The sequence below is a fragment of the Acomys russatus genome, chromosome 13, assembly GCF_903995435.1.
Source record: "Acomys russatus chromosome 13, mAcoRus1.1, whole genome shotgun sequence".
In the NCBI taxonomy this organism is placed as follows: Eukaryota; Metazoa; Chordata; class Mammalia; order Rodentia; family Muridae; genus Acomys; species Acomys russatus.
The window spans coordinates 12141041-12168450 of record NC_067149.1 but is presented as its reverse complement, the minus strand read 5'-3'; the positions used below and the strand labels follow the sequence as shown (position 1 = coordinate 12168450).

Here is a 27410-nt window from a genome sequence, read left to right as displayed (position 1 = left end):
TGTGCAGTGCCTCCAGTGGCCACTAGAGAGCACCATGTCCCCTGGATCTGGAGTTAATTGGGTCAATCACCCAATGTGGGTGCTGGGAACCAAACTCAGGTCATCTGCATGAGCTTACAAATGCTCTTAACTGCTGAGACATTTTTGTAGCCCCTATATTTTCTTTTGAGACAGGGTATATGTTTCCCAGGATGGCTTTGAATTTCCCCCTGCCTCAATATCTATGCAGCTGGGATTACAGGCCAGTAGGGCCGCTGGGCTAGGCAAAGTTTATGCTCTTTTTTCTTTTTTTCTTTCTTTCTTTTTTTTTTTGTTTTGTTTTGTTTTGTTTTTTTTTTCAAGACAGGGTCTCTCTGGGTAGCCTTGGCTGTCCTGGACTAGATTTGTAGACCAGGCTGGCCTCGAACTCACAGCAATCCTCCTGCTTCTGCCTCCCGAGTGCTAGGATTAAAGGCGTGCGCCACCACACCTGGCTCAAGTTTGTGCTCTTAATTTGTAAAGATCCCTCAGGCTAGCTCCTCCATGTTTGTTCATTTCCTCAGAAGACAGAGCCCACTGGAGAGACTATGTGGAAGTGTTCCTTTCAAAAAAATTTTATTGTGAGCCAGGCACAGTGGTGCATACCTTTAATCCCAGTATTCAGGAAAGAAAAGGCAGGTAGATCTCTGTGAGTTCAAGACCAGCCTGGTCTACAGAGTGAGTTCCAGAACAGCCAGGGCTATACAGAGAAACCATGTTTCAAAAAGAAAAAAAAGAAAGAAAAATTATTTTGTTATGTCCATAGACTGGTGTCATTGGCTCAGCTGTGGAGGTCAGAGGACAAATTGTGGGAACAGACCATCTCTTCTCACCATGTGGGTCTTGGGGAGTATAACTCAGGTTGCCAGCCTTGGCAGCAAGCACCTTTACCTGCGGAGCCATCTCAGTGAGCCGAGGCAGGCTTAAGAACACTGTGGACGCAGGCCCTGGCTACCAGCAAGGGATACTTACCTTGGTTGGAAAATAGCGGCTGAATTTGAATTTCTTCAGAGTCAAGGTCATGGAGTAAGTCCCAAAGAAAAGGATGAAGGACATAAGTGCCAGGTCTGGGACAAACTGGCAGGAGTTCCCAAGCAGGCGCCCACCGTAGCTCAGACACTCCTTCCGGCTCAGCAGGGACCAGTCCAGCGCTGTGAGGTTAAGGGGAGTGTACTTGGAGACCAAGCACAGGAGAAAAGGAGTCAGGACCCTCCTGCTAGGTTGTGTGCCCTTCCCCCACAGTCCCCCTCTGAGGCTCCCTGGCCCTCCTGTCCATGATGGCGCCTCAATAACAGAGATGTCCCTGGGGGCAGGCAGCTCCCTGGGCAGATTGGACTGACAAGCGTTTTTGCAGTGTGTTCTGGGATGTGTGGTTTTGCCAGCAGGAGGAAGATGCTTTCTCCTTTCGTACGTCTGTCTCCTGTCCCAGTCCGTGAGCCACGGTGCTAGTAGCGCTACCTTCACAGAGACACGTGGTCCAAGACCTACACACTGCCCCGATTATAACCTCCCACCCTTCCATCTACTTAGGCTGGGAGAGGCCTGCTGCCCACACGTGCCATTGTTGGGGAAGGTAGACCAGCTAGGTCCGTGGAGACTAATAAGTGCAAAGGACAGGCCAGATTTATTGGGAGAGGGAGCCTATTAAACTTTGGGGGGCTGGGAGTGCACTGTTGGATGGGCACTCGGGGTCCCTGGCAGAAACTAGCCATGGGCTGTGCATGTGTGCAGCTCTGTGTATCATTTGCCTCCCCTGGGTATGCACGTAGTTCTGTATAGAGAAGCCACACAGTTGAGGACACTGTAGAATAGGGTGCTTACAGGCATAACCCTAACAGCATGTTCAAAGAGTCCAGGTACTCCTGGGACTGACCTCCCAACTCCTTCTCCACCATAAACAAGAACACACAGACAGTCTGTGGGACAGTGGGAAAGGGCTTACCAGAGACGCGTTGGTCTGTGGGACAGTGGGAAATGGCTTACCAGAGATGCGTTGGTGTTTGCTGCCAGTTGGGCTGAGGCATTGACCATAGTTGTATTCAATACTGGAGGAGACACAGAAGATGGGGTGTGTCAGTGGTTTCCAGAGGCACAGCCTGCAGCCTCCAAGGGCCCCCACCGTTTCCCACCTCCTTCTGATCTTTCTTACTGGTTTCACCTTTCCGCTCTGCTCCCGTAAGGGGAGGGCGTCATCACACGACTGACACAGAGCAGCTGGGTCCGTGCAGAGCAGCGTACCCTGAGGTCTAACAGCTACGTCTAACAACTCAAAGAAACAACTTGGTGCTGAGACAATGAAGACGGCATGTTGTGAGTCCCTGATGGGTGCTAGGGCCTAATTTTGTGCTGTTGAACTTTTTTTTTAAATTCATTTTTATGTACACAGGTGTTTTGCCTATATGAATGTCTGCGTGAGGGTGTCAGATCATGAAATTACAGACAGGTGTGAGCTGCCATGTGGGTGCTGGGAATTGAACCCGGGTCCTCTGGAAGAGCAGTCAGTGCTCTTTTCCTCTGAGTCATCTCTCCAGCCCCTGTGGAACTTTAAAAAATATCCGACAGAGCTAATTCCATGCTGTTTGCTATCAAACCCTGACCATGTACTCATTTGTTAAGTTCCTAAAATCTCCACAATGTGTCCCCATTTTATAGATGAGGTAACTGAGGCTACCTAAGGGTTTAGAGCTTCTGCTTGGAGCTGTGACCCCCATCCCAGATTGCTGGTAGAGAAACTATAAACCTCCCATCTCTGCCCAGTTTTCATCTACAGACACGTCTCTCCTACCCCTTCCACCTGTGCTCTTCAAAGGCCGCTGGACCTGCCAGGATATGTTTACTTTGATATTTATCACCTGCCTCCACAGTGCAAGGCAAGGAAAGTGTAACCTGGATCTAGGACCTGAAGGAGAGGCCTGAAAGAGCTGTGTGCTGCCAGCTGTTCACTCTGCATCCCTAGCTAAGAACCCCGTTCTCCAACCTCAGTGTCCCTAACTGTCACTGGAAGATCTAACAGTCTCTGAGAGGAAAGCTGGGGGAGCCATCACAGCCTCGTGTCCTGCTGTCCCTCTACTGTGTCTGGCTTCTCTGACTCTTCCAGGTAGGAAGGGCCTGTTACCCACAGGGCCAGGCTCTCCAGGCCATGTGTCTGCCCACGCTCCTCCTCTGGACTGCATTGGGTGTTAGGAAGACTGGCTCTCCCCTTCCTCCTCCAGGCAGCTCCTCTGTGGCAGCTTTGGGGGTCAGTGACAGTTGCCGCCACAGTCTGAAGTGTTGGAGAAGTCCCATTTACTCCTGTTGGCTAACTGCCTTTGGATGGACACCCAGAAAAAAAAGCCAAATCCTGGGGCTTTGCCCAGCTCCTAGCAACTTGGCTATGATCACAGAAACAGGTAGCTTCTGGGTCAGCTGGATCTACAATGACTCAGGGTGGAACAGTCCCGAGGCCATTACATCCTAAGAATCACTCTGAAGAAAGCCTCACCTATGAGAAATCGGGGAATCTGTGGCTTCTCTTCACAAGATAACGATGCCCAATTATTATTATGGACAGCTAAGCCAGGCAAGAATCCCAGTAGGGTCTACCCTCTCCACCACTCAAGAGCGCCCCAGCACCCAACGTTTTCAGCCTGGGCATCTTAATGTCTTCTACTTGGGCTTATCCATTCCTTTATAGGAAGAACTGAAAACTGTAAAGGAGATGGAAGAAATCTAGTATGGCAAAGTCCAGAAAGGGTCCAAGTATCAAATATTGTAAATTTAAGTGTTCACAGAGTGGTACTCACTTAAAGTTGAGGGCGGCCAAATCAGCATTTGCAGCATCCATAAACAGAATACAAATCAGTTACCATGGAAACAAAATTAAATAGAAAAAGAGACTGCCCCCAGCAAGGTTGCATGAGAAAGAGTGTGAGCGAAGGACGGTGTGCCATCTTTAGACTGGGCTGTGCAACAAAGTCAGGGGGATGGAGCAGTTTAGTCAGCAGGTGGCACATCAGCTGGGAAGAAGAGCCCATTAGTACCACATTGCCTGGGTCTGCCACATGTCTGGCCACTTGCAGTCTAAGTTCTAATCCAGGTAACTGCCACTGATGCCAGCACATTTATTCTCCGTGAAGAAATCTTACTGAGGTTAGTAGTACTCACAGCTCAGAAGGTAAGATTTGTCAGAATTGGGGGAGGCGGGGAGGGCAGCAGACGCCCTTGGAAAGCTTGTTCTACCCCACAGTTCCTAGATTCCTCAGATCTGGGGTCCGAGCTCACGATCCTGCATTCTGGTCCCGACGCCCCCAGGCTTGAGGCCAGGCTCTAAGAACCATGAGGATGATCCAAGACCATCAGGCACCGGGGCAAGAATGACAGGGAAGTGATTCAGAAACAGGCAGCTCTGCTTCGCCCCTCAAAGCCCACTCTGCACACTGCTACAGCACCCCGCTCATAGGGCAACCCCAGGTGGGCGGAGCATTCACAAGTTGGCCAAAGCTCCTCACAGGACCCCAGAGTTTGGGCTCTTTCTAAAAAGAGACAGGGATGGATGTCCCTAAAAGGCAGGTTTGAGGCAGGGGCAGGCCCAGTGCATGAACCGGGAATCTCAGAAACAAATATAGTTAAAAACAAGCTTGGCCGGAGGCAAGATTCACCCTGGAGCAGACTCAGAAGGGCCTGCGGTGAGACCTCTTTAGAGATCTAGGCAAGGACCTGGACAAAGGGTGAATGTCACCTGTCACTGCTTAATAGAACAACTCAAAGCTAATGCTAAAAAAAAAAGAAGACAGGAAAAATAACGTTAAGCCTAGACATCGCTACAAAACCAGTGCAGTGAGTGGAGGAGTGACCAACACTGTGCCCCTAGCATCCTAGCAACCACACAGGCTAAAGTAGAACCCCACTGGCTGACAAAAATCCACATTTTGAGGCATGGTCTCGGTATATAGCCTTGGCTGGTTTGAAACTTTCCATATAGACTAGGCTGGCCTTGAACTCACCAAGATTCACTTGCCTCTGCCTCTCAAGTGCTGGGATTAGAAGTGTGTGTAACTACACCTGACATCCTGACATGATCAACTCTTATCATTATCATCATCATCACCAAGCTAAGAGATTGAACAATCTAATATCTACTTATTTTTCTACTTCTTTGAAAAACTTGCAGGGATCTCTGACAAACACTACTGACCATTACCCTTTGATAATCAGGGAAACTGAGGTTTAGTGGGCATGGTTATGACTCTGATGATGGAGGCCAGAAGACCCGACTCTAAGGAGGCCTCCACTTTGCAGATGATGACTTCTTCGGTTGGGAAGCCCACTCAGTGCCGGGTCCTTTAAACACTTGGCACACGAATGCCAGGCAACCCAAGCAATTGGTCCCCAACGAAGACGGACGGTAGCTTTCAAGATACCCTCCCGACTCTTAACTTCCTCCCTCAACTCAGCATCCGGCTTCATGGAGATTCTCCTCAATTCTCACTCCACATCCTGTGGTCCCAGAGGGTACATGTGGTCCCTCATGATGCGGCAGTCTTCTCGACCCACTCGCTCCTAAGCTGAATGATGGCAGCTTCACCAACTCTCTCAACAGCACGATTGGCAAGGATTCCACCCTGATTGTAGGGCTGTTTGTCCCTCTGGGGTGGTCTTGTTCTGTAAGGTTTGTAACCGCACTGGCAGTGCTATGTCTGAGGCAAACGGTCATGTATCAACAGCCCTAGGAAGGGCCATGCCATCACACCTAACTTGGGCAGTATTACCAAGGGGCATTACTCTCCCAGCAGCCCACACTGCGATAAATCATGCCATGCTCTTTCCTGAAGTATCTCTGCAGCCTCCTGATTACAACCCTGAGTGCTTTCTACCACAACCATGTGGTGGCTTTTGTTAGAGCTCTCATCCTCTCGGAGCTTTTCCAAAAATTAAGTTCAAGACCCTGCAATTAGCATTGTCAATTTCAAAGCCAGTCTGGGTTACACGGACAGACCCCCCATTTCAATAAAGAAACAAAGACCCAGCATTTGCTCCTTTGGAGCGGTGAGCACCAGGCTAAACAACCCCTGCACTGAAAACTGTGGTGGGAGGAGTGGGAGGGCGGGTGGGGGCCCAGAGCACATCGGGGATTGCTGGTTACCTGTGTCAGGAGCGACGCACTCGCATTTGTAGGTGGTGATGGCGTCAGGCTTGAAGTCGGTGTTAATGGGATAGTATCTGAAGGCACCAATCATCTTTTTGATGGCGTCGTAGATGAAGATGAAACTGATGAGGGTGGAGAAGCCCTCTTCGGTGAAGCGGGTGATATACTTGATGATAAAGCTGGCGTCTGTGGCCACCAGGATAAGGCACTGGATGGCTGAGTGAAAGCCAATCCAGAGGCGGAACTCCATGTAGTCCAGGCCATTGGCCCTGGATGGCAGAAGGAAGTGAAGGACCTCCTGGGCTTGGCTCCCAAGCCCCATCCCGAGTGGCTCATACTCCCTTTTGTAGCACACATGTCTCTCAAAGGACAGGACAGGGACAGTTCCTGGCTTGGGTTGTCTAATCTGTGTGTGGGTACACCTGTGTGTGCATGTCCATGATTGCACATGAATTTATGGGTTTGTATGTATGTTGGTGCCCATGTGTAGAAACCCCCAGGTAGGCTAGGGAGTCCCTGGGACCCACCCATCTCCACCTCCCAAGCACTGGGATCATACACGTGCCACCCGGATTTTACGTGTAGGTGAGCTCTGGGTGTTGAACTCAGGTCCTTACTGAGCCATCTTCCCAGTCCGGGGTGCCTGGTCTTTGGGAATTCTAGGAAAGGACCTCACTGAGTGTCACAAAGCTCCTAACACCTTGGTGCTCACTAGGAAACTTGAGATGAATGGGCTGGAGCAGGCTTAGGCATGGTCCATTCCAGACCCAGAAGGCAGCTAGGCCTGCGATGCTGGGAATCACTGTGGGCTTGTGAGCTCCTGCCACACTGACTTTCTAGTGAGCAGTGGTATGGCCTGGCTTGCTCCCTATGTGCTAATCTGTACTCATGACTCCAAGACAGGCAACTTACAGGAGTCAGAAAGAACCGACAACCACAGTTTAAGATGCTTATGGGGCCTCATCACAAATCCCCTCCATCCTCCTACTCCTCAAACCCACCCCCACCCCCACCCCCACCAAACGTCAGCCTATCCTCCACCCTTGCTTAGGCTGGGCGCCTCAATCTCAGGAGTAGGCATAGGGCTCCACCAAGTGGTACCTACTTGCTGAAGTCAAAGAGGAGCTTCTCAAAGATGAGGATGGGCCCCGTGCTGCTGAGGATGATGAGAGGCTGCCCTGAGAAGAGGCAGAACAAGGCGCCAGCCATGGCAGTGCCCAGGAAACTCTCCATTACTCCCTGTTGCGTGAGAGAGCAGGAGGCTCAGGGAGGCAGAAGGGACTGTTGTACAGCTCACTAGGAAACGGGATTTTAGCCACGCACGGTGGCGTACACCTGTAATCCCAGCACTCCGGGAGGCAGAGGCAGGTGGATCCCTGTGAGTTCAAGGCCAGCCTGGTCTACAAAGCAAGTCCAGGACAGCCAAGGCTACACAGAGAGAGACCCTGTCTCAGACACAGGACTTTTACAGTGGGGTAAAACTCCCGTTGCTGTGAGGGAAGGTAAAACTTTCCATCCTATAAGGACCCTCCTTCCTTAAGCTCAGAGAGTAAACAACTCAGGAAGTCCCTGAACCTGACCAGATACACTAGTTAGCCCCCACCAAACATATGTAAGCGGGAAGGCCTGCTAGGAGAGAACCTCAGACCAACCGAGCTGCTTGGAGGAGGCTCAGAGCAACTGACCGGCTGGAGAGGATGCTCTCCAACCTGCTGTGTTTCCTGCGGACCGTGCCCTGGGCTCCAGGTTCTCAGCTTTGTGAGCTGTCCTCCATGCTGGGGTGGGCTTTAGCAATGCGGCTGTCTTTGAGTCGTTTCTGCTCTTGTACGTACCCCTCATCCATGTAAATAACCCCAGAGGTGAACCACGTTGAACTTTGGTGTTACCCTCTGCTTTTTGGTCTGTCGTGGCCTCCCTATCTGGGGCGAGTAGATGCTTGTTGTGCCTCCCTGGGAATATAACACACGTGACAACATGTGACAGACAGGGACCTTTCTACACTGGTTGCAACAAACCATCTCTCCAAGGCCCTAAGCCATTGTTTATGATTGTCTGGGCTCTGTCTTCCCAATCCTGCCTCCCAGCCCTACCATGGCCAACATCACTCTCCAATTCCATTTGTGTCAAGGTCCCCCGGGACTTCTGTTGTCATACCAAGGCCTAGAAAACAGTGGCTATGCTTGTCCCTGTGCCCACCCTATTGTCATTCATTTGTGTAATTATTCATTCACTCAAACATCTATGGGTTGCCTTTAAACTTTAGGTCATTCATTCATTCATTCATTCATTCATTCAAAAATCACTCAGCAGGAGCTGGAGGCATGGCTCAGCAGCTAAGATCACTTGTCACTCTTTCAGAGGACCCAAGTTCAGGTCCCAGCATCCACATGGCAGCTAACACATTCCAGTTCCAAGGGAGCCAAGATGCCCTCTTCTGGCTTCTGCAGGCATGGCTCACAAATAGTACAACATGGTAACACAGCCATATTAATAAAATGAAAATAAATCTGTAGAATTCTGTGTACCAAGCACTGTGCTTAGGTACTGGAGAGAAGCCAGTGGACAATACAGAATATTTCCAGTTTAGAGGAAGATACAGGTAAGTAGCTGGGTTTTAGGGAGTTTGTAGGTACAATGTGCATTGTGGGATATTTGGTAACCTTTCTGGCCTGTACCTACTAGATGCCAAAAGTCACTGCCTTCTCCCAGTTATAAAAACTAAACCCAGCTGTGGATATGGCCAAATGTCCCCTGCCATCACAACCGCCCCTGGTTGAAAGGTCACTTCCAAGACGCAGGAAGCTGGCACGGGTTCCCAGTGCCAGAGGACTTCACAGCAGAAGAGAGAGGGCCAAGAAGATCACTCTCGACAGATAAGTGGAAGCTAAGATGCAAACCATAATAAGCAAGTATCGGCTAGGCAACGTGGGTTAAGTGGAGTGAAGAGCAACTGGCTCCCAGGAGAGACCAGTGCACACCAAGGCAGGGGCAAAAGGGAGTGTGTCACAGGGACTTGAGGATGGTGAGGATGGACAGAAAGCAGATTTGGAGCAGGGCAGGGCACTGAGAGAGAGAATGCTGGAGACAGGACAGGAAGCCCGTGGCCGACCAAAACGGGGGTAACACCAAAGTCCCTCCAGGCAGGGACAGCAGAGTGGGCTATATGTCACATGATATGCCGGGAAGGAATCGTGAGCAGCCAGGGAGGAGAAAAGATGCTGGATGTCTTGCTGTCTGTGTGTGAGGCAGGGGATTTGGAGCGGCAGCCGTGTAGGCGTGCCCAGGAGGCAGCGAGCATGGACCTGAAACTTGGGGGACAGACGCAGGCAGCAACAGACATTCATTCCCACGTTTTGGAAATGTGTCTTTTCCTTGGTACTTTTGAGTTGTTGGTTTGTTTTTTGTTTTTTTGTTTGTTTGTTTGTTTTTTGGTCTTATATATATATATTTTAAAAGATTTATTTATTTATTATATACAGTGTTCTGCCTGCATGTACACCTACCTGCAGGCCAGAAGAAGGCACCAGATCTCATTATAGATGGTTGGGAGCCACCATGTGGTTGCTGGGAATTGAACTCAGGACCTCTGGAAGAGCAGCCCGTGCTCTTAACCTCTGAGCCATCTCGCCAGCCCCCTTTTGTCTTATATTTGTTGGAGGTTCAATACACATGCTAGAGAACCTCTGAGCTAGGTCCTTGCTATTTTTCTACCATTTAAAAATTTACAATTTTAACATTTTATGTATTATTACTATTTGTGTGTGAGTGCAAGTGTGTGTGTGTGCCACGGGACAAATGTGGAATCCAGAGAACATCTTGCAGGAGTCTGATTTCTCCTTCCACTGTGGGGACAGGAGATCTAAGCCCAATCTTCAGCTTTTCACAGCAAATGTGTTTACTCACTGGCCCAGCCTCCTTTGTTAACTTTTTGTTGTTGTTATTTTGAGGCGGGGTCTCGCATGTATCCCTGGCAGTCCTGGAACTCTCTATGTAGATCAGGCTGACCTCAAATTGAGAGAGATCTTCCTGCCTCTGCCTCTAAAGTGCTGGGATGGAAGATGTGCACTACCACCACCCAGCTGCTCCTTACTTTTATACTTTCACTTTTTTGAGATAAGGTCACATGTATCCCAGGTCATCCTCCAACCCAATATGTAGCAGGGGCTTGCCTGAACTCCTAATGTTTCTACCTACGTATTTTAAGTGCTGGGGTTGTAGGCATGTAGTTCCACACCAACATGATGAGTGTTTGGTGTGTGTGTGTGTGTGTGTGTGTGTGTGTGTGTGTGTGTGTGTGTGTGTAAACATCTGTATATTTGAGAGTACATCATGCTAAGTTGTCCAGGCAAGCTTTGAACCCCTGACCCCTCAGCCTCCTGAGCAGCTGAGATCATAGTCCAGTGCCACCAGGCCTGACATTGCTCTGAACGCCGATGGTTCTTCCCAGAGGCCTCTGTTGGATAAGATCTCTGGTGGGAGACTTGCAGGTATCTCTACTAAACTGACGCTTTCCCCAGGAAAGCCTGTGATGTCATGAAGGTTAACAACTTAACTATCATTCCATAAATGCATTAACACTAAGCTAAGAAATCAAAATTATTTTTAAAAAATATAATAGAGGGCTGGCTAGAGAGATAGCTCAGCTCTGAGTTTGGTCCCTAACACCCACAAGGCAGCTCACAACAGCCTGTAACTCCAGTACTGGGGACCTGATGCCTTTTTCTGGCCTCCATGGACACTGCATGCACACGGTACACAGACACGCCTGCTAGCAGTACGCATGTGCATACAATACAATAATTAAAAAAATAAATAAAATGAAAAGGTAGAGAAAAGGCCACAATTCGCCAACTTAGCATTTAGTTCATTAAATATCAGCTGGGAATGTAACAAACAGCAATATGGGAGACTTCACTAGAAGTCCAGGCCCCTTTGCATCATCCATAAAATTACTATTTTATTGGAAGCATAAGGCATTACATAAAGTGATGGCCCAACTCAGGGTGGTAGACACAATCTTAGTGTTGGGATTACAAACTGAAACTCCTTACTACCACCAGGTGGCAGCAGATCTGACTGGCGGTTGTCCACATGCCCGCAGCAAGGCTCATACTCACCTGATAATTGTCTGTGGCATCCCCCAGCAGGCCCCCGAAGGTGATGGCGTTGGTGATACAGCCGAGGTAGATGAACAGCACAGCAGAGATGGACTGGATGTGGAAGCCATCATAGAAGTCACTTGGGAACCAGGGCAGCTTCCGCTTGACATCCAACCGCAGTCCCCCAAAGAACCTGCTTGGGACAGGCAGGAGACATCTTTCCTCCACAGACACCAGGAAGGGCAGGGATGCCTCCAGGTCCCTACTGAGTCTCGGGTGAGGACCAGGGGTAGATGGAGTGACAACCTTTCTATCAGAACACCGAGGACCAGACATGATTCTTGTAGGCCTGAAAGTTTGCAGCCGGCACTATCCATGCTGGGGAGGGTGTACACAAACTGTCTGAGAGAAGAGAGTTCTGGTGGGGATATTCCACTGTGGGACCTTTCCCGTGTCCCTGTCCAGCCCAAGCCACGTGACATGTGATGGTTAGTGATAACTGTCAACGTCACAGAGTCATTTGGGGAGATGGGTCTCCATGTGTGCCTGTTGGGGATTATCTTGACATTGCTGGTTGATTTGGAAGACCCATCTTGACTGAGGATGGGGCTGCTCCTTGGGCAGAGAGGGGATCTTGGACTGAATAAAAAGGAAAAGGTGAGGTGAGACCGAACAGGTGCTTACTGCTTTCTGTTGCTCGGCTATGGGTGCAATGTGACCAGTCCCCTCAAGTTCTGACTCTCCCAGGGTGGAGAGCTCTAACCCAAACTCTGAACCCTCCTCCCTCAGGTTGCTTTTCTCAGAGTACCTCATCACCGCGAGAAACTAAGCCATGGAGCATTTGCACAGAGCCCTGGACTTCTCTGGACTTTGCTAAACCTAGGTCAACCTGTGCTATTCCTGGATCAGCCAGGGAACTCAGAGCAGGACAGTTTTCTCTTGTTCTCATTAAAAAAAAAAAAAAAAAAAAAAAAAAAAAAAAAAGACTCAAGCGAAGCTTTTTAAAAACAAAAGCCGGGCGCGGTGGCGCACTCCTGTCATCCCAGAAATCAGGGAGGCAGAGGCAGGCAGATCTCTGTGTGAGTTTGAGGCCAGCCTGGTCTACAAAGTGAGTCCAGGATAGCCAAGGCTACACAGAGAAGCCCTGTTTTGAAAACAAAAACAACAAAATTAAAAAAAAAAAAAAAGAATTTAAAGCATGCTATTATATGTTGGCGTGTGCTTCTTTTAAAAAAAAAGTGCATTAAATCTCCGTCCTCCCTAGACTCCCCACCCTCCATATTTGTGTATATGATTTTATTTTTTAAAATCTTTGGGTTGGGAATGAAGCTCAGTTGGGAGAGCGCTTGCCTTGTATGCATCAAGCCCCGGTTTATTTATAAGCCAAGCATGGTGGTGCCTATGAGTTCAGCACTGGAGAGGGAGGGGCAGGGGCATCATCAGTTCAAGGTCATCCTGAGCTGTAGCAAGCTAGATGTCAGCCTGGGTTACATGAGACTTCAAAAAAGGAAGCTGGGATTGCAGATGTCATTAAGTTAGAATGAAGTCATTAAAGTGGGCTCTGATCCAGCCCTCACAGAAACAGGGCAATACCCAAAGACATACACACAGGGACAAGGCCATGTGACAAAGGTGGACCGCTGCAACTGCCAAGTTAAGGAGCGCAGTGTTCTCTTGGCTGGCATTAGGAGGCCCAAGGAGGTGAAGGAGATTCTAAGAGGCTCAAAGGCAGTGCTGTCCCCCGGCACCTTTATTTAGGGGGCAAGGTGGAAATAGGTCCTCACACTATAACCCAGGCTGGCCTGGAACTTGCAGCAATCCTCCTGCCTCAGTCTCCCCAGTGCTGGGAATTATAGGTAGGATCCACCTTGGCCCTGCTCCCTGCTGACGTTTGCAGTTCGGCCTTCTGACCTGTGTGAAAGTGGATTTCAGTGATTTTATACTACATTATTTGTGGTACATTGTTTCTGCCGCTATAGGACACAGGTACCAAAGGATGTCTAGAGAAAAATTTGGGTTCCTTCCTCATGGGCGGGGTCCTTCTGTTCCTCTCACCCGTGGATCTTCTCAAGACCCAAGAGAGGATTCAACGGAGCGTGGAAAGTCTGCAGTGGTCAGACCCCGTCCCCAGGGGGCGCTGCAGACAGCAGCGGGAAGATAGCAACAGGACCGGAAGGAGAGAGGGTTCAAGACAGCATGGCTCGGGCACCTTCCGGTCCAGAGCAGCTCCTCCCCGATTTCATGTACAGCTGGCATCTCAGCCTCGTCGCCACTGCCTACTCCGCCGCCGGCCCCACTGCCTCCAGCCCCTCCGCCGCCGCCGCCGCCGCCGCCGCCGCATCCTCCAGATGAGGTACCGCCTCCGCCCACAGAGCCATTCATCTGGCCCAGCTCTGCTAGAGAGAAGACAGATTTCCTGAAAGAGAAAGGGGCATGGAACAAAGCAAGATTCTCAGCGCTGGGAAGGGCCCAGCCCCTCACAACTGTCCCTTTACCCCTCTGAACAAGCAAGCAAGCAAACAAACAAAACAAAACCTACCTCAAACCCTACATATCTTAAATAGCAGGGGAAATGAAGGTGGGCGTGGGCGTGGGGAGAGAGCTCAGCTGTTAAAGCATTTGCCACACACACAAAAGACCAAGGATTCTCGGAAGCTGTGAGAAAGCCAGGTGGGCAAGGCAGCCACTTGTTAACTCCAGCACAGGGGAACCGAAAAACAAGCTAGAACAAGACTAGCCAAATCTTGAGAGACTCTGCCTCAATAAATAATGTGGAGAACAATGAAGAAAAATTCTCTGATGTCACCCTCAGGCCTCCACATATGCACCCACACACATTCAAACACACACGCAGACACATACCACACAAAGACTGAAAATGATTCAGGAATGCCTCCCCCCCCCCCCCCCCCACCACTTTAGAGCTTGGGTTTTTTTTTTTTTTTTTTAAAGTTTTATTTATTTATTATTATGTGTGCTATGTTCTGCCTGCATGTACACCTGCAGGCCAGAAGAGGGCACCAGATCTCATTATGAGCCACCACGTGGTTGCTGGGAATTGAACTCAGGACCTCTGGATGAACCGCAGGCACTGCTCTTAACCTCTGAGCCATCCCTCCAGCCCTAGCTTCTGATTTTTTACAGGGAGAATATGACACCTGTGGTGTCCCCTCTGTCACTCTTACCCCTAACACGCACCTCTTGTCAGCTGAGGGCACTTTCTTGGGTGGCTCAATTCTGATGTTTGGGTCCCATTCTCCAGGGGGAAGGACAATGACCTCATCTAGAAATTCATCAATTCCTGCGATCAGATCCTCTCGGTTCCGGGCTTTATAAGCCACGTCGCTGAAGAGCTGGTGAGGGAGGAGAAAGGAAAAAAAAAAAAAAAAAGAGGGCTCGGCTCTCCCCTCCTAGGAGTGAGCACACCCACGGCTACTTTTAAAGGAACCAGTTTAGCCATTTCTCAGGATGCCAGCTTAGTTTCAGTGGGTGGATAAGGACAAAGGACAGTAGGGGAAATAGGGAACAATGGGAAAGAGACAGTTCTGAGAGCAGGCCGTCATCTGGAGAGCAGCACCCCAGTCTCTGTGATACTTTAGAGACAAACAAGCACAGGGAATAGCTTACCAACCCGGGACTCCTCTTGATTTGGGCTATGCACACTCTCCTCCTCCTCTTCTTCTATTTATTTATTTTGATTTTTAAAAAAATGTTTTTGGTTTTTCAAGACAGAGTTTCTCTGTGTAGCTTTGACTGTCCTGGACTCACGTTGTAGACCAGGCTGTCCTTGAACTCACAGAGATCCGCCTGCCTCTGCCTCCCCAAATGCTGGGATTACAGGCATGCGCCACTGCATCTGGCCACACTCATCTCTTCTTCTAATAGTGCATTTTGAGCCTAAGACCTTTACCTGAATATACTATGCACACATACCCCTTTCTGCCCATGTACTTACCAACTTATTAGCAACTTAGGGCCACCACCTGCACTGAGCTGTACACACACCAAAGGAACCAGCCCCCTCTCCTTAAGGACCTCCATTAAGGCCAAAGTCTGGGGAAATGTAAAAGCTGGCCTACCCAGTCCTCCCTTAAGGGCACCCATTAAGGCCAAAGTCTGTAAATCTCCTCTGCTTGGAGAGTCCAGCTTGAACCAAGGACAGACAGTGATATCAGATCACTATGTGTGTGGCAGGGTCCAGCTTGACTCAAGGACAGCGAGTTTGTGTTGCAGCTTGTGTTTAAAATTTCCACTTTCCCAGGAATGTACTTACCCCTCCCAGTAAGAAAGTTCCTAACGCCCCTGTGACTGCTTCAACCAATCACATGCTGTAAAACTCATTTCTTTGTCGAAAACCTATAAAAGGCCCCATGCCTCTGCTTCTCAGGGTCTCCAACTAGAAAGAATTTAGCAGACCCCATCACATCAGCTCAATAAATTGCTATGAGTTTACATCGACAATGGACTACATCTCTCAGTGAGGACTCCAGGAATAGACTAGTGATCTCTCTTGAGGTCTCAGTGTTACAGCACGCTGCACTCTGAATAATGGAACTGCCTCCTTCCCTTACGCAGACAGATTATATTCAGTGGCACTCTCCTTGTGTCTGGGTAAGAAGCAGGGAGGTCCATCTGGCCTGAGCTAGTTTTGTGTGATAAGTCACACCATGCCTTTTAAGTGAACGCTTAGGGGGATTCCTCTAGATAGTATCTTATAACCATGCAAAACTGGGTGTGCTTACTATCAAAGTCAGATGTGCATGGAAAGGGCCATGCACAAGGAGAGAAATGGTTATATAATTTAATCAGTCACTTAAAATACAGAACTACCCAAACTACACTCCTCCTTCTCTTGAACCCCATAAAAAGAAACCCAAAAATAATCTGGGTTCCTGAGTACCCTCACTCACGTGGCCTGCTGTCACTCCTGACAGTGTCCCTGACCTTGAGTCAAGCCCCCTACTGCTTCTGCAAATCTTTGTGTGGCTTTGTATCAAGTCTTTGAGTAAGAGCCAAAGAACCTGGACACGCTCAGCTTAGATGCTGACCCCTGGTGACACCTCTGCCAGACTTTTGTTCAGCTTGTTGACTTTCTTCATTTCTGTTTGCCACAGAGCAAGCACATGCGAAAACCTCCACAGAGCCCAGTCTGAGAAGTTCCCGCCTTTCAATTCCACTTCCTACTGCCCAGACGCTCTCCCTAGGCGGCGGGGGCGGAGGGGGGAGGGGTCATGTTACAAAAGACTCACGAGTTTGATGGGGTTATGTCTGTGTTTAAAGACCCCACCCCAACTCCTCATCACTCTGAGGACAGAAGAGGGCCTTTAGGCTCTTCTCCCAGGGAATGTATGGTCCCTGGCTCAAGCCACTGGTGTTGCCTTTGCGGAGTTCTCACACCAAGCTTACATTGCTCCAATTCTATTCAGCTTCTCTGAGCCTCCATCGCTTCCCTTTGTCCGGAAGGCTAGCATCCCAAGGTCATGCTACCTGCCTCCTGCTCGCCCTTAGCTTTTTATCAGCAGAGCTGGCCTCGGCTCCCCGGGCAGATAGCACATGGCTAATTTTATTTTGTATGATTTCGTTATTGCAGATCTGTCCCTCTCGCCGGATAGTGCTCTAAATGAGAGGGTCTGGTTCTACTCCCAGAATCTCTAACCCTTAGGTCTGTGGTCCACAGCAGGGGCTCCAGTGTGCCTGGTAGATAATTGGCGATGACAGGGAGCAGGGAAGGCTGTGCCAGTACAACAGCTATTAGCACGCATAAAAGAGTTTATGCTTTCTGTTTTCACTTACATCATCCACCATGAGGGTTGCAATGGCTCGGCCAATTTCATTATAGGACTTAGCTCTCCCAGAAGGTCCTAGAAGAATGAACAGAAATCTGCAAAGAAGATAGAGTAGGAGGAAGAAACAAAGAGGGAAAAATGGAAACAGGTGAAGAGAAGAATTCTTTGGCCTCTATGTATATATTATTCGCTTTTTAACTTCCCTTCTTTGAATCTTTTAAAAAGCCATCATTATCATTATTATTTTAAATTATGTGTATGTCTGTATGGAGATGTGTGTGTGTGTGTGTGTGTGTGTGTGAGTGCAGTGCCTGAGGAGGCCAAAAGAGGGCACTGGATCCCCTGAACTGAAATTACAGGTGATTATGAGCCACCCAGTATGGGTGCTAGAACTGAACTCAGGTCTTCAGCAAGAGCAGGAAGTACCATTAACCACTGAGTCATCTTTCCACATCCTATTGCTGTGTGTGTGTGTGTGTGTGTGTGTGTGTGTGTGTGTGTGTGTGTGTGTTTCAGAGCCAGGATTTCGTATAAACCCAAGCTCAAGTCAAGGATGACTTCTGAACTCCTGATCCTCCTGCCTCTCCCTCCCAAGTGCTGGGATTACAGACAAGTGCCACAACACCTGGCCCTTCCTTTTTGCATGTATTTAGTTGGCTATTTGTCGTGTGTATGTGTATACGAATGTGCACACATGCCACACCGCACACACCACTGCACACACGTGGTGGTTTAGAAGACAGTTCACGGGCGTTGGCTCTCTCGTTTCACCATGTGGGTTCCAAGGGTTGAGCTCACGTTGTCTGGCTGAGTGACAAGTGCTTTTACTCACTGAACCATCTCACCAGCCTTAGAATTTTTTTCTATTTTTTTGTTGAAGAAACATTTCTGTTTCTGCCCCTAGTAGGCATTCCTGGTAGCACCCCTGTGTTGGCATTGCTTTCGAACCACTCAACAACTTCCTTCTTGGCTACGTCCTGCCCTGAACACCTCTGTCTTTTGTGAGGGTCTTACTGATACCCTAGCTGGCCTGGAACTCTCTATGTAGAAGAGACTGGCCTCAAACCCACAGAGATTTGCCTGCTGAGTTCTGGGAATAAAGCTTATGTACCACCATGTTGGGCTTTATATTGTTTTTAAAAATATCTTTGCTTTCTGACTGCATGGGGAGTGGCTCCCTGAAGACAGGTGTAGTGGCACTTTCCGGTGGCTCACCTGGTGGGGACAGGCACCTCTGTGACCCCTCCCAGCATGGCAGACTGGGTAAGACGAATAAATGCAATAAAGGGCTGGTCCAGGAAGTCCACCTCGCCCACAAGCACGTTGGAGGCCTCGGAGTCCTTGGGGATCTTCTTCATGAATTTGTTTTTCCGCTGCTCCAGGAGGAAAACGACACACCCAAGAACACTTGGCGTGCTCCTGTTCATTCTTCACAGAACACTGGAGGTCTAACTTTAAACTCTCCCCAGGAGTGGCCGGGCATGGTGGCGCACACCTTTAATGCCTGCACTTGAGAGGCAGCGTCAGGAAGATTTCTGAGTACAACGAGGCTAGCCTGGTCTACAACGAGGCTAGCCTGGTCTACAGAGCCAGTACCAGGACAGCCAGGACTGCTCAGAGAAACCCTGTCTCGAAAAACTAAAAATAAATTAAAAAAAAAAAATCAAATCTCCCTGGGAGCTGGAGAAATGAGTCAGTGGTCAAGATCACTTGCTGTACCTACAGAGGCCTGACATTCTGGTCCCAGCACCCAATCAAGCCTCTCACAGCTGCCTTTAACTCCAGCTCCAGGGGAACTGATACCCTCTTCTGATGTGATATCACACACACACACACACACACACACACACACACACACACACACACACACGTTCCACAGAAATTATTAAGAGACCAAAGTAAACAACCAAACATTCTCTCCAGTTCTGTAAGTGAGGAGACTCGATGTTAACCTGAGACCAATTACAACTTCGTAGATGGTAGGATCATCACTAAGCAGACCCTAAAACACTTCTCTGTCGTGTGAGCCGAGCAGTCAGAGAAGAGCCCTGGGCTTGCTGAAGCTGGCTCTCGCCTACAGCCACCTTGTTGGGACAGATGGAACTCTTAGCACTTAGTGATACGCTGTCCAGACCTCTTCTGTCCAGCCCTTCCCCTTTGGTGGTGGAGGGAAGTCTGTTACAATAGTCTGTTTGCCCTTTGCCCTGCTCCTTTACTCATAGGCATCTCTGGACCAGTCTCCAAGGATGCAGGAGGATTTCATGCTTCCTGGCTCCCGCCAGGGGACCTCCTGGGGAACTTATAATTCTTAGGCTTTATAACTGAGACTGCAAAGGGGTCCTACTCCAGCCCCACTGGCTACCAGACGGAGTGGTCGGCGTCTAATATACCACACAAGTCCTCTGCTCAAACTATTGCACCCTGTCTTCAAGACTCCACCTCTCCAGAGTCATCTGATGCTGAGAACATCCTTGGGAAGGCTACTTACGGGTTTTGCTTAGTCCTGGGGAGCTTGTGGTCCCTTGCAGGAGAGAGGTCTTCAAGGGTTCACTGCCTTTGAAACCAAAGGCTCCACCCTTCCCCCCGCTTCCCCACCTCTGTAGTCTAGGGCAGAGCTCTCCTACCTGGTCTGTGTTTGGGGTATGTGAGATGTCATTCATACTTCTACTCTGGGCGTGACCTAGGAGAGCAAGGAAGGCAAGCCTGTCAGGGGCAGCCAGGCTCTCACCAGCTCTTTGTACTCGTGGCCCCGAGACTCTTACAGCCTCTAAGTGCATAACCACAGCAAGCCCCTCTCCCCCTCGGTGCTGCAGCCACCTTCAGCTGGCATCCCCCACATGGTTCGCTTGAATAGGAAGCTAGGTGCCCAGCCCTATGTCTCCCTACTCATTTCTCAATCCATGGCGTGCTTGCCTCTTGCCTTCAGCCCCTCTTACTCCGGGCACAGCTCTGCGCCAGCCTCAGAGGGGGAGGGACACAGAGGTGTATTTTTAGATGAGGTGCCTAGGGCGTGGTGAGAGAGACCAGTTTCATCGCCTCGCCTCCTGGTCCCGTGAAAAGTCTTCGAGCCAGGCTGATGTGCAAGTTGGCTGAATCCATGGGAAGACAGGGACAGTACAGGAACTGAATTGGCAATTGCTCCTTTCTCTGGAAGCCACTTTTAGTTCCCATTGGCAGTGCAGTCCAGTGGGTATGCTCGGCCCTATGAATCCTTGGCTTTGAGCCTCTAGCCCCGCCTTACTTTTTAGAACACTGTTCTCCATTCACTTCCCAGAATCCTCTTCTGCTTGACTCTCCATGGGGTTTTGGGTTTGCCATCGTGCCCTCCAAAGCATCTCCCATTTCATCCCTGTCAATTACAGCCACCCCCATTGCTATTTATTGCTTTGTGTGTGTGTGCATGCGTGTTTGAGTGTGTGTGTGTGTGTGCGCATGCGTGCGCATGCCCATGCAAGAGAGGGAAACCACACACAATGCATCTCAAGTTCCATCTCTCTGCCGAGCTTCAGAACCTTGGTGCCACCACATCTGCTACCCCCAGGTCATTATCTTCCTCCAAATCAACCCCACCCCACCCCCTCCACTCAGCACTCCCTCCACCTCACCCATTGGCCACTTACTGTCCTGGGAGGCAGTCTTGGCTCCTCCCTCACCCTTCCCTCGCACTTCCCTCCAGATGTTGACATCGTCTCTCTGTCTTTCCCCTCTACTCCAGGATGCACGCACAGCCTCTTTATTTCTTTCTCAGAGGCACTACGCCTGATTTCAGCTCTTCAGGGTCCCCTCTCCTTCAGAGTGATGGCTTTGCTGTTTTTGACAGAACACACCAGACCTTTTGTCTGACCCTGGGCTCCTGGTGAGCTGAGTGGATGTTCTTTCCTCAACAGCAACTTCCATCAGCTGCTGTCTGCGCCCCGGGTTTAGAGTTCCTGCTTCTCCTTGTCCCCCAATCCTGGACTCAGTCCTAGCTTTATTTCACACTGATCTTTGGGCTCACTCCATAAGGAGATGCTCTGGCGAGAGGGAGGGTTTTGGTTGGTTGTTTCTCTGCATGTCTCCTCCTCTCTGAGGTGTCCCTATTGCCATCTGTGCCCTGGGCCACCTCGGGGAGGCTGTGTACCTGAGCTGTGTACATGATCCAGTTCACACAAAGCAAATAGTCACTTCCTCTCATGACTCCTGTCTGAGGCTATCGCGGAGCATTGCTGAACAAGAGGGTCCCCTACACAGAGCTAGCTGAACAGAGAGCTCTTTCCGGAGCAACTTTCCAACTACTGTGACCACTGCCCCCTGGTGGCCACATGCGAAATAAGGGCAATCAAACATTAGGGAAGAGGAGATGCTGAACCAGGCAGGCAGGCAGGCATCTGCTGTGAAGAGACAATGGTAGGCACTTGCTGTCCCTCCCTCTTTCTGTCCCTCCATCCTTTTTCTCTCCCTCTCTCCTCCTTACCCCTGGCATCAAACTCTCAATCCTCCTGCTTCCAACCCCAAAGCACTGAGATTATAAGTATGTGCGTTGTCCCCATGGGTCCCCTGACTATTCACCACAGATGAGTTTGCAAAAGGCTGTCTGTGACCTTTGACCTCACAGTCCCCTGATCATTGCTACTGACCACGCTCTTGTTTCTTCTTCATGGTGATGAGGAGGTGTCTTGGGTGTCCTTGGGCAAAGGGCTTAGGTGGATGTTTTATGTTGTTGTTTGGTTATTGTTGTTTTGTTTTTGTTTGTTTGTTTGTTTTGAGAGTCTCACTCTGTAACCCAGATCGGCCTGGAACTCACTGTGTAGCCCAGGCTGGCCTCGAACTTGTAGCAAGCCTGCCTCAGCCACTGCACCCAGCAAGGTGGTTCCAGTTTCATTTCGCTTGTGTTTCTGTGGTGCTGGGAATCAGACATGGTGCTTTCAACATGCTAGGCTAGCTCTCTACCACAGAGCTGCACCTCCGTCCCCAAGGACCAGCTTCAGTGCCATTACTAAGAAGGGTTCTCACTAGAAAACAGGCAAGTGACTGAGTTAGTGAGAACAAGAGCTCTCACGGCTGAGATCAATGCACCTAGGACACGAGATGGGTGCTGACAATGCCAGGACTTGGTTGGGCAAGGAGTATTATAGTGGGAACCCAGACCCTGGGGCATGAGGAAGTCTGGTTTCCCCTGGTGGTCTCTTAAGCAAGCTACATCCTGGGCTCTTCTTCTCCATCTATGGACATGTGGACCTTCCCCAGCTGTCACAGACAGTGTGCTGCTAGCCCTGGTTGGCAGAGAACACTCACACAGATGGCCGTAACTGGTGCTTTGTCGAATCCTCAGGTCCTCGGTGGAACGGTGCAGGGTTGGGCCTGCTGAGGGACTCCGGGCGGAATTGCGATCTGTGAGGCAAAGGAAGGCATATGTGGTTCCAGCCTCCTCGCAGCTGCAGCCGCTCTGGGTAGCACACTGACTATGTATTCACTTCAAAGTAAATGAAGCCACTACAAGACACATCTCCCCTTCCAACAATAACTTTTAAAGGAATGCTGTGAATAAGATTACCCGGGCATGGGGCTAGAGAGATGGCTCAGTGGTTAGGAGCTCTTCCAGAGGACCTTGGCAAATATTTCCACAGTTGAAAGGGAGATAGAATACACAGTTGGCTAAACTGACACCAGCTACAGCCAACTACCCACCTTCATCTCTGAGTCTGCTACCTGCCAGCTCCTAGGTTCATCTGCGAGGTTTACCAGGGTTAGGGCCTTCAGAGGTTTCAAATCCTGAGAGCCAAAGGCTAGACAGTAAATAGTCCACTCTCTTCAAATGGCCCCAGGCTTTGCTAGTTAGAATATTGCTAGATGGCACTCAAGCCCTGGCACGCTAGAGGTGACCTCCATGCTCCCACCATCTTCATGTGCTCTGTTTTCTCCAGAAGTTTCCAGCTTCTCCTGGGGGTGGAACTTATTGGAAAACTCTTTCATAGGCAAGCCCATAGAGACCATATTACGAGGTCTCAAGCTGTGGCAGAGTGCAGTGCAGGCTGTGAGCCACCTGTTCCTAAGAAGTGCTGTGATCTGTAGTCAGGGACAACAGAGAGTATGGTCGGGGGGGATCCCCCCTAGGCCGTGGGGAGCCCCCACAACCTCACTTTCTTTAGTATCATAAAGTCAGACGCTTGCAGCCACACAGTTGGCCACATGGCCTGTGCCCACCAGCGCACAGCTCTACTCACTCGTGGGGGAGACAGACTTCCCGATGTCTGCAAGGGAGCGGTGGATGGGCTTCTTGGTTTGGTGACGATGCTTCCTCAGAAGCACGTAGCTGACCCTTTCCCGGAGCTCTGGTCGCAGGAGTCCGTCCCCTATCTGCTTCTCAATGACATCATCTGATGAGAAACAGACAAGCCAGGCCCATGTGGGACAGAAAGAGCCGAAAACTCTGGGCCCTTGCTTCTTCCCTGCTATTACTGGGCTTGAAGATGAGCAAAGGGACCAGGGCTTTGAGAACAGTCCTGTGGCTTTGCCGCTGACTACTGGGACTGCCAACCCTCTTCATGTATAAAAGTCCTGTATACGTCTCCAGGTATGTGCACGTGTGGACAGGAGTCCACGCTTTTTAGATCCCTGTTGTAAAAGTGTATTTTAAATAGGACCTACGAGGGTGTGCCAGGAAGCACAAAGGTGCTGTGTTAAATGCCTTTCACCTCCCAAATGAATTATTTTTTTTGTTTAAAGAAATAGTTACAGCAAAATCAAATTCACTTGAGGGACTAAAACTCACAGGGATGTTTAGGGACATGGAGGCAAGCCACCACCTTGTTTGACCCTCCATTAAATGGGAGCTTTCCTGTGGGGGAGCAACAAACAAGTCGCCATGGCAACAGTCGTCTCTCCCCATGTGAGGAGCCCCTCTCCCTTTCTCCTGTCTGGCTGAACCACATTTCAGGGACGTTCTTTTCCCAGCTGTTGGAGGTCAGCCTGGTACAGAGCAGCTGAAACGCTGCCCAGACAGCGCCAGAGTCAAAACTCATCTCTGCAGCATCAGGTGAGTGGTGAGTTGGCCAGTCGTACAGACCTGTGGGTTGACATGAGGTTGGGGGAGTTGCCCTGGCTTGTGGGGACCGCAGGGGAGATGCCCTGGCCTCACCTATGATCTGCGGCAGGGAGGCGCTGTCCAGATCCAGCAGCACCGTCCCTGTCTGCAGGCAGGTGCGGAGCTCGAACAGGCTGTGCAGGGACAGCGTGGACACATGGGGCTTGCTCCAGCGTTCTCCTCCTTCCTCTACCTTTTCTTCAAATTTTATCCACCTGGAAGTGGTTAAGAATGGGGCTCAGAGCTGGGCGTGGTGACGCACACCTTTAATCCCAGCACTCGGGAGGCAGAAGCAGGCGGATCGTTGTGAGTTCGAGGCCAGCCTGGTCTACAAAGGGAGTCCAGGACAGCCAAGGCTACACAGAGAAACCCTGTCTTAAAAAACAAAAACAAACAAACAAAAAAAGAATGGGGCTCAGGATGGCCATCCCTGGTCTTCCCAGTCGTGAGGTATAATAGTTTCCTCTTGAGACTGAAAAATTCCATTTGGCGGGAAGCTCCTTACACAGGAAGGTAAACAACTCAAAACAGCTTCAGGAAGTCCCTGAAACTGACCAGACTCACTGGGTCCCTCCCTGGCAGAGGAAGCACTCACTCATCTCTCAGATGAGCCAGGGTCGAGCTGCAAAAAAGACTTTCTGATGAGCAAAGCTCCCTGGAAGAAGCAGGAACCAGCTGAGCTTCCTGGAAGAGGTTTAAACCAACTGAGTGACTTGGAAGGGACACTCTCTGGCCTGTTGAGCTGTCTGCAGGCCATGCAGTGTGTGCCAGGTTTTCAGCTTTTGTGAGCTGTCACCCATGCTGGCATGAGCATTAATGGTATAGTTGTCTTTGAGGCATTTCTGTTCCAGGAAGTACTACTGTAAACCCCAATAAAAGCCATGGGTCACCAAGTTGTGCTTTGTACTCTGGTTACCCTCTGGAGTAAGTAGGGGTGTGTGTGTGTGTGTGTGTGTGTGTGTGTGTGTGTCTCCAGGACAAGTTTTGTCCCACAAGTTGACACGGGCCAGTGATCATATACTGTTGGAGACATTGGCCCTGAGTTCACAAGCAGAGGGTGTCTTAGGGATGCTGTCTGTCTGTCTGTCCGCATACTGACTGATGCTGTTTTGGTAAGGACAGAGTGACCACAGATGGCTGTGAGGAATCTTTCTGGGGCGACAGCATATTTTAACATTGGGATATGATGGTTGAAGAGCTCCATACACTGAACATCATTTACTACTTAAATGGCACAATATTAGGTTATCTTATAGCAATAAAAAATATTTTTTTTGAGACAGAGTCTCTCTGTGTAGCCTTTGGCTATCCTAGACTCGCTTTGTAGACCAGGCTGGCCTGGAACTCACAGTGATCCACCTGCCTCTGCCTCCCGAGTGCTGGGATTAAAGGCGTGCGCCACCACACCCGGCGGTAAATAAAGGAATTTGTAAAAGTCTCAGCTGGTACCTGGTAAGTGCTCGTGTGGTGTGCTAGGAACAGGGGAAATATCCCTAAACAAAAAATATTCCCCTCAGGCCAGGAAGATGGCTGTGCCAATAAAGCGCTTGCCGCATAAGCGGAAGGACTTTAATCCCCAGGCCCCATGAATAACCAGGTGCAGAGGTGTGCGCTTGTAACCCCAGCACTGGTGAGACAGGGGGATCCCTGGGACTCACTGGCCAGACTAGCTGAATTGTCCAGCCCCTGGTCAGTGAGAAACTGTCTCAAAGAAACCAAAGTGTAGAACTCCTGGGAAGTGTACCTGAGGCTGACTGCTGGCCTCCACACCTGCTCACACATACTCACACATGCCCTGGAGCTGTTTCCCCCCAGGTTCCACCACACAGGGCCTACGGGTTCTATGCTTTCTTCTCTAGAGCTTAACTCTGAACTCAAGTTCTGATTAAAGGGCAAATGGCACCTGGAGAAGGAAGGAACTAAAACCAGCCACATGAAGGAATTTTTCCCTCGCAGGAAATCTAGAATCACTGGGATTGGGGGTGATGGAGTAGGAAGGCCTTGGATGGCAAGCAGAGAGGCATCGCCCTGTTAGGCCCTGCATTCAGAGGCAGCTCCCCTGGGAGCTGGGAGGGTCCCCAGGAGGCAAAGCATCCTAGGTGCAGACTTCAGCCCACCCTCGTGACACATCACCTCCAAACCACTGGGCCGCTTCCACCTGCACCAACAGGAACTTCCGGGGGATTGTTCTGAACCATCAACTTCAATTTTTTTTTAAAGATTTATGTATTTATTATGTACACGTGTTCTGCCTGCATGTACACCTGCAGGCCAGAAGAGGGCATCAGATCACATTAATAGATGGTTGTGAGCCACCATATGGTTGCTGGGAATTGAACTCAAGACCTCTGGAAGAGCAGTCAGTGCTCTTAACCTCTGAGCCATCTCTCCAGCTCCCAGGCCATCTACTTTAAAAGTCTCTCTGAAAAACAAGTTTCTGGGGGACAGTGGGGAGCGGTCTAAAACGGAAGAGGATTGAGGGTGGCCAAGCCTTAGCAGATATAAAACCTCCGTGTGGAAAAGCTCCAGCCAGGCCAATGAGATTGGTCAACAGGTAGGGGCGTCACTGCCAACCCTGACCATCTGAGTTGCAGATTTGGTTTTCTCCCTCCACCATGTGGGTTCTAGGGATCAAAGTTGGTCACTTTTACCTCATCCACTTTTTTTTTTTTTTTTTTTTTTTTTGACTGGGATTATAGGAGATGCAGCACCACAACCAGCTGAACTTGGATTGCATGTGTGTTTGTGTGTGTGTGTGTGTGTGTGTGTGTGTGTGTGTGTGTGTGTGTGTGTGTGTGTTTGCGTGTGCACGCGGGTGCACTTGAAAGTAAGAGGTCAACCTTGGCTGTTGTTCCTGAGGATGCCAACAATTTGTTGTTGTTTTCAAAGGCTGATTTTTTTACTTTACGTATTCCTGTGTTTGCCTGTATGTCAAGGCATTGCTTGATGAAGTGTCCACAAAGGCCAGAGGAGGGCATCCGGTTCCCTGGAACTAGCATCACAGAGTTTGGGATCCACCGTGTGCAGCCCCATGCTCTTAGACATTTCTCCAGACCCCCTCATCTTGTCTTGTTTTGTTTTTGAGACAGATGTTGACCAAGTTCAAAGAAAAGTAATATACCAGGAGATGTACCATATTCCCTGCAGAACATGGCAAGACTAAGCATTTATGACGAACCTCCTTCAACTTAATAAGAAAAGCTCAGTTACTAGCCATTCCTGGGAGAAATGATGGCTATGTACTAGTGACCTGGGCTTTTTGGTCACTACAAATGCAGTAACACTTTCATTCCCAGACTGCCAACACCTAGACTAGGGCT

At 49.8% G+C, this 27410-nt stretch overlaps 1 protein-coding gene across 1 annotated transcript in view; it reads right to left on the bottom strand.

Moving 5' to 3' along the window:
* Positions 1 to 27410, bottom strand: part of Slc4a5 (solute carrier family 4 member 5) — a 67194-nt gene that overhangs the window by 24467 nt on the left and 15317 nt on the right. The window contains exons 3-15 of the mRNA XM_051154794.1: positions 24145 to 24305; positions 23231 to 23383; positions 22302 to 22397; positions 19652 to 19707; positions 18243 to 18400; positions 17035 to 17122; positions 14440 to 14594; positions 13451 to 13657; positions 11260 to 11434; positions 7248 to 7381; positions 6140 to 6411; positions 2002 to 2063; positions 991 to 1191 (exon numbers count right to left, since the gene is read on the bottom strand). Of these exons, the coding sequence (XP_051010751.1) occupies positions 991 to 1191; positions 2002 to 2063; positions 6140 to 6411; positions 7248 to 7381; positions 11260 to 11434; positions 13451 to 13657; positions 14440 to 14594; positions 17035 to 17122; positions 18243 to 18400; positions 19652 to 19707; positions 22302 to 22397; positions 23231 to 23383; positions 24145 to 24305 (1918 nt within the window). The remainder of the gene's footprint in view (positions 1 to 990; positions 1192 to 2001; positions 2064 to 6139; positions 6412 to 7247; positions 7382 to 11259; positions 11435 to 13450; positions 13658 to 14439; positions 14595 to 17034; positions 17123 to 18242; positions 18401 to 19651; positions 19708 to 22301; positions 22398 to 23230; positions 23384 to 24144; positions 24306 to 27410) is intronic.